This window comes from Acanthisitta chloris, unplaced genomic scaffold (genome assembly GCF_000695815.1).
Source record: "Acanthisitta chloris isolate BGI_N310 unplaced genomic scaffold, ASM69581v1 scaffold12031, whole genome shotgun sequence".
NCBI classification, from domain to species: Eukaryota; Metazoa; Chordata; class Aves; order Passeriformes; family Acanthisittidae; genus Acanthisitta; species Acanthisitta chloris.
The window spans coordinates 22,881-30,419 of record NW_008654396.1 but is presented as its reverse complement, the minus strand read 5'-3'; the positions used below and the strand labels follow the sequence as shown (position 1 = coordinate 30,419).

General features: G+C 37.4%; 1 protein-coding gene across 1 annotated transcript in view; it reads right to left on the bottom strand.

Moving 5' to 3' along the window:
* The window catches only part of LOC103810599 (protein furry homolog-like), a gene marked incomplete at its 3' end in the record, with an annotated part of 45,939 nt that extends 39,780 nt beyond the window's left edge, over window positions 1-6,159 (bottom strand). The window contains exon 1 of the mRNA XM_009083506.1: window positions 5,966-6,159. Coding sequence (XP_009081754.1) covers window positions 5,966-6,085 — 120 coding nt within the window. The remainder of the gene's footprint in view (window positions 1-5,965) is intronic.
* Window positions 6,160-7,539: the final 1,380 nt, after the last annotated feature.

The following is a 7,539-nucleotide window of genomic DNA, read 5'->3' as shown; positions in this document are numbered from 1 at the left end:
TTTCCCTGAACTGCAATGAACAATAGCTAGAAAATCTAGTCCAGGAAAAGGGGAATGTTAATAATCACTTGCTCTACATTTGAAATTACTTTGTAAGGTACAGAAAAGAAGCACTATTACTAGAATTTAATTATTTCAATATTTATTGCTACCAGTATGATAAGACATAAGTTTTAAACCTTGCTAGGGTAGCCTGGGAAGGAAGGAAGGAAAACAAAAAAAGAGAAAGGAGGAGGAAGAAAAGAAAGAAAAAAGAAAGTAAGAAAGGAAAAGGAAAAGAAAAAGAAAGGAAAAGAAAGAAAAAGAAGGAAAAGAAAAAGAAAACACTGAGTCCTGTGTACTGGCTATGAGGGTCAATGATTTACAGTAAGCCAAGTGCTGCAGTAATGGCTTTAAGGGCATACTACAAAGCAGTATGATATTCAAAGATGTGATAAGCATTTCTTACTACTTAAACAAATTTTAAACTACTCTTCACTTTATAATAGATTGAGTCCAAAATGTTTGACAAGGAAAGCAGAAGAGGTATACAAGGTAAGGGGTTAATAGCTTACATTAGACTGCAGTAAAGAAACGAAGAAGTTTTATGGAGCATGGCAAGCTGGAAGAGCTGTTAACTTGCCTGGTCTGGGCTGAAAAAGGAGGTTTCAGCAATACTGAAAGCCAGTACTGCTCTCAACAGTTTATGCCTGGGTTAACACAAAATAACTGCTCAGACAACACCCATGCTGTCAGGTTGTTGACAAGAAAGTAGAAAATCAATACTCCTTGACATTTAACACTTGCAAGGCTGCAACAGACAGGCTATACCTTATACAGATAAATAGTTTGTATTGCATGTTTCAAATCCAAGATATGGACAGGCAGCTTGGTTTTGCTTGTCCCAACCATAATCTTAAAAATACAACACCATTTCTGACATATTCTGCTGTGAGTGCAGCTGCATTTGGTGTTCAAAAGGACACAATATCAGGTAACTATTGCAGCCTCTGAAAACTTGAATTTAACATTGCCCAGGCAAAAAGCATCTGCCTACTCTGAAAGTATAATTTGAAATAATATAGATAACAATTCACAAGTCATTTTCACTTCCACCAGTTCAAAGAAACCCACTTAATTATCTAAGGAAACACTATAATTTATGTACATTTCCAGTATGTCTAAATTTTAAAAAAAGTTTAGAAGAAGGTGGTTTCAGGCGAAAAAAAGTAATATTCTGAAATAGTTCTATTTGTTCATCAACTGATGTATTTGTCAATATTTTTTCACTGTGCATTCAAAAGCAACTGGGAAAAGGTTTCGTTTTCTTGATGCTTTCAAATTCACTTAATTTATACATTATGTCTCAGAACTGACATTTTGAAGCAGATACTAAAAGCTCCAGAGAGCACTTGCAAAGCAGAATTCCCTTTTAACTGGCACTCCTCCCTCCCTTTTTTAATAAGGAAACACCTACTGCAGGTGAATTCATGGTATCTGCACTATGCTTTTAGATTTACTATACAAATAATTGTTATCTATAAAACAAAAACACAAGAAATGTTCCACTCTATACAAACATTGTATCATTGCTAAATAAGCTCCAAGAGAGTAACTAGAAAACTATTTCCTGAGAAGATGGAGAAGTGACTTTCCTGTGAGAAGATGGGGAAAGTCAGGTTCCTTAAGTGTCCTTAGGATATGATGCCCCTACATACCATGTTTCCATCATGACATTACCAACCCATTATACAGGTGAGGAAACCCTGAGTTCATTATACTCATTGCATGTGTCCTAACCCAAAAACAGCTAAAGAAAAGAATAACAAATCAAAGATAATTGAAATAATCTGTAAGTCTTTGGACAATAGACAGCAAACTCTTTTTAAGACAGTTCTGAAAAATTATCTTCCCTCCCATAATATATACTAATTGAGACACCTATGTAACTGACACTTCTGCATATCAAATCTTGATAGACTTTTAAGATTTTTAGTATCAGAAAGAATGAAGACCTTGCAGGTTCATAACCCTCTCTATTATTTTTCTTCAGCATTAAGTATCTTAACTGACAAAAGGCAAATATCACTGTAGTTAATGTAACACTGACCAAACAAAGGTGACATGACCAAATAATATTCTTGAACCCAGTCACAGGTTTATCAAGGCCTTTGAATGTGTGGCTGTAAAACTTATTTTCTTTTAATGTCTGCTTCTAACTCTGCTTTGTCATGGCTCCAGTCATCTCACATGACTTACAAGAATCTGTCCAACAGCATAAAGGCGTGGAAAGTTTCACTAAATTACTAACTTGAGAGTTATCATCCTGGAGTTCAGAGGAGATGAAAATAATAGGTCTACATTTATCTTTACAAGAGAAATGAAAAAAAGTCCCACTATTGCATTAACCAAAGAGCAGTTTGCATCCGTTGTGTAGAGGAGAAATGTCAACATATGGCAGGCAGCAGAGATCAGGATGTAGACAGACGTGTGTGTGCTGTGCAAACAACTGCACCCACGGAAAAAGGTACCACCCATTGGCCCCTCTCCAGTATTCCCTGGCACCGTCCTCTGATGGCTAGCACACCTCATCAGGGTGGCTCAGGGGTACACAGCAAACTAGTGTGCTTCTTTCTGTCCTTCAAGGGGCAAGGAAGAAAGCAGACAAGCAACGCTGCCATGTCGACTGCAGCCCAGCACTGGGCAGTGCCTCACCCACGGAAAAAGGTACCACCCATTGGCCCCTCTCCAGTATTCCCTGGCACCGTCCTCTGATGGCTAGCACACCTCATCAGGGTGGCTCAGGGGTACACAGCAAACTAGTGTGCTTCTTTCTGTCCTTCAAGGGGCAAGGAAGAAAGCAGACAAGCAACGCTGCCATGTCGACTGCAGCCCAGCACTGGGCAGTGCCTGCATCATGCCGCTGCCATGTCGACTGCAGCCCAGCACGGGGCATCATGCCTCAGAGGCAGAGCAGAGTACAAGAAACAGCTGAAGAGATACAGTGTGCTAGATTCTACAGGCTTCAGACAAGCTTTTGGGAGCACCTAGGCAAGCAAGGCTTGCAAAAGTGTATAGTGCTAGTCTGAGCCATGTTTAGTACTTCTAGGACGGAATAAAATTGCTTGTACCAACAACAGGCTTAAGTACTCTTGCTAGTTCTGACTTAAACATGAGATGACCCCTAACTTTAGCAAGTTAGCAGGTTACCAACTTGGTGGCACCATGTGAAACTCTGTGATTAAATTCTACCCATCCATATTTACATGCAACTTGACAAAATACTGCCTTGATCACTAATCTTTTTCGCTGGTATAGTATGTGTCACAAATCAGAAGGTTGGTATCATTCCTCAGTGTCATCCTTCTCAGTTTAGAAAGAGTATTTTTAAAGCTACAATAGACTGGGTATGAGCTCTTATTCCATTACAACTATATACCACTAGAAAACATTTAGAAGAATTGATTTTTTTAAGAAGTGTTTTAATTTAATTTATTCACTAAAAGGATGAACTTCCTTTCTGTCATTACAGTTGCTATTTGAATCATTTATTTTAAGCATTTGCTGATAAGCTCCTTCTGCAACTTTGGAAACTCTGCAGTATTACAATTTTGCAAGCAGAGAACTCTTAATTATATTAGTAAAAGGCAAGCACTTAAGTGAATTCACAGCCAGAGAAAGCATTCAGTTACTTTTTAAAATCACAAGTCAGTTACTTCCAAATGAAACCCATACATCGAGCCAAAATGAAACTGTCCACTCACCCCCAGGTGCTATCTTGATCTGCACTCTTTTATTTTTTTTCATTTCTTTCTTAATTAATTTTTGCTCCCCTACTGGCATCTTCATCTTCAAGTCTTAAAAAGTGTCTACCTCCTAACTTTAATTGGTCTGGCTCCAAATTCTTTTCCAACAGCTTTGTCCAACAGCCTAGCTTCATCCAACACATTAAAGATTTATGTAACACAATATATATTTGCCACATTATTGTTCGTAGCCAAGTCATTCCATGAAATCAAATCACACTGAAATGATAAAGGGCTTTCCTCTCTTCCATCAAAGCCTTTTCTCCAATCACAGTCAGTGCCTTTCTGGTGCTCTTTTAGCCCTTTATCTTGATTTTTAAATGTCACATACTGGAACTGAGTACTTAGTACTTATATCAAACACTACACACAAAAATAAAACCTGCTTCAGAACTTTAGTACTTCCTTTCACTGAGACACCTAAGGATTCCCTTCTATCTCTTTTTGTTACATAGGCTCAGATTGTTTCACTTTTCCATAGCTTTTGACATTTTTTAATTTGCTGGTCTTCTATACAGTCCTTCCTTCACACCAACATAAAACAAGGAAAGCTTCTATACATGTACATTGCATGTGATTCCATTAAAACACATTTTGTTTAAAGGAATTCAGCTTAGCAAACAAACCCAGACAGAACTGTTTCAAACCTCCACAAATGACAACTCCAGAAATATATGTAATTTCTTATTTTATCCCAATGAATTTTATACACACCGTATACACACAAAATACTAATTTCATTAGTAAAAGAGCCTGACTAAGGTAGATTTCCTGGAATCACCATAAAACCTAACCAGACAACAGTGCTGGGAATAACTCTCCTTTGAAAGGTGCATTATTTCATTAGTTTCATGGGGTTTCTCATTTTTAATCTGGTGAGATGTTTCAATTTTGTATGATTAGCAGATTTAAAAACATTTGTTTAATTAACAGGCAGCAGTGTGGCAAGGAGACACAGCCTGGGATTGCTGTCAGAGGATTTATTTAATCTGGTCTAGGGACAAGTTTTGCAGCATGAGTGAATTCTAGGGCTACTATATTTACCTTGCTGCCAGTATTTCAATTAGGAGATTTAACTCCAAACTAGCCACATCCACAGGAAGAACCCTCTGCAGCACATCTCAGCTACAGCCTGGGTCACTCTGGGCAGGCACTACCCTCCCTGTATGCTCAGCTGACAGAAAGGGGGATGAAGACAGAGTGGAGCTGCCTGCCTTTTCACCCACATCATCACCCCCCCTACAGCTGTCCTCTCCTTCTTAGCCAGGTACCCTTCACCACTTGTGGGCCCCTTTTGCTGCAAAGCTGATGTACTTTCTTATCAAGCCTCCCAAACACCTGACTCTTTTGGATGTCTACAATCAAAGAGACAAGTTATATTTAAGTTCTAAGCTTACCTGGTACACACACACACACACACACAGAGGCATAAATATAATATATACCTAAGCAGGTGTGTATAAATAAATGTTTCATTTTCCTCAGCATTTGTTCTTGTAATGGAAGGTTATTCCATTGGTGACCACACAAAACAGGTTTGGCCTCATTTTTGTGGGGTATTTTTAGACTGCTCCTTAATAACATTTTATCCTAAAGTTGTGTCTCACCTGCTCAGCAGTTTCCCAAGCTTACACAAAAAAAAGTTGGGTTTGTCTGTCATGGGTTTTTTCGCCCAGAAATTTCCAAATTTAAAGAAATCCCTTTATTTCTATTTATTTCATGCTGTCTGGACCACCAACAGGATTTTGCACTTTTGTCTAATCTACAATATATGCTGACTCATATATTATTCCAGGCATTAGCACCATTACTCTGGAAAACAAACCAAATGCATCTTTTCTTGAAAGTACATTGTCCAAGTATTATTTCAAAGAAACAGGAAACACACTTCACTGTATTAATGAGGGGACATTTTTTCTTGCTATTTCCTCTTGCAATTTCACTGGACTTACAGATCTTGTTTCCAGTAACTACTACGTAACAGTTTTTACATAAGCCAATAAAACATCATAAGGCAGCAACCCTGTTTGCAGAAGCCTATTAATTCTAGAAACAATACCTTTTGAAAAGTCAACAATATCTGGGGAATTTTTTTTCAGTAACCATACGTATGATAAATCAGCCTATTTTAGAAAAAAAGCAGGGCTATTTCAAGAGATACTATTAAAAAAAGGACTCACCAAAGGTTCAGCCATTACAACTTCAATTTTCTTTTCAGCTTGAACAGCAAATTCAGCGAAGAGGCTTTTGATGACATACTCGCCAGGTTTGACATCTGGATCAATAGTAATGTTAGACATGATGATGCCTCTCTTTCCCCAGGTGGAAACAACACTTGGAGAAACTCTATGTTTATTTACTCTGCTGGGTGGCGCGGAGGCTATAGAAAAAAAAAACACAAGAAAAACACAGAGCTATAAAGCAGAGCATCTAAACACAGTACCTGTCACTTTGTTACTTTGCTGTTCATCACACAGCACATTCAGCAAACCAGGAGGAGGAAATAACTAGCTACAACTTACAGCAAGACTTTTTTTTGTTTGCTTTAATTAGGTGGGAAATGCTACTCTTAAGCATAAGGGTTTACAATGTAACTCATTTGTCTTACTGATAAAATGCACTCTGATGAACATGATAAAGATCAGAGCTTTTAACATATGGTACCTTCAGTTCAAGTATGGCTCAAAATCAAAAGGTTCAATGTAAAGAGTTATTCCTCTCTTGGTGAGAGGCCTCTCTGCTTGATTCCATTTTAACAGATCATCCATGAAGTTCAAGCTTCTACTTGGTGTTCAAGTATCTTCAAGAGAAACATTTCCTTGGCACTTTTTGTCAGTAAACTGATTTTCCTAACAAGAATATAAACACTTTGTAGACATGTCATACCAGCTAATTTTCTCCACAAATGTGAAAGACTTGTTCTTACAATAAATATTAATAGATTGATCACTATAAATAGCATTGGATATATAAGTGTCATTCTAAGAATTACTGCTTTCACCTTTATAGTGAAATTATCATACACAAAGTTTACATACAGTTACCCACCTTTAATTTCATTTTTCTCCCTAAGCACTCAAAAAATGTTTCTTTACCACCAATATGAATTGGTGAAAATCATGCCTTACTCACACATGGGTTTAACGCACATAACAACTAAATAATTACAATTCTTGTCTTGCACACTATAAATCAAAGCAACTGCTGACATCTCTAATGATGACCCCGAGATGTACCCAAAAAGATCTCGTATTTCTCTCACATATTCCATGACTGCAGATGCTTGTTTTTAATTGATATTAGGAATTGATATTAACAGTTCTTACAGATCGATATTAAGATTTTATTTTCCTAAGACAGTTGTGCAGGGAGCCTAGTCTCAGTCTGTTTCACTGTATTACATTCTGTGATTTGTTCAGGTAAGCTTTCTTAAGGCTTTCTGCAGTTACAGTGTGAGGAGATGCACTTGGGTCTATTTTGATGAACTTGCAAATTTTTTTACTTGTTCTTGACTGGCACATGTGCAATCTCTATTAGCTAAATATTATCCACAAATTTTACACACACATTTTCTTCAGAGTTCAACTCATTCATGAAAATACTGGTTGCCATGGAGACAAACCTTTGGTACCTTACATCTTACCAAGTTTGAGTCTTGGCCATTCATAATTTCTTCCATTAGTTCAGAAAGTTACATTTTACCTAACATAACACAGACTTCCTCAGCTCCCATTGAAATTAATCATTTATCAAG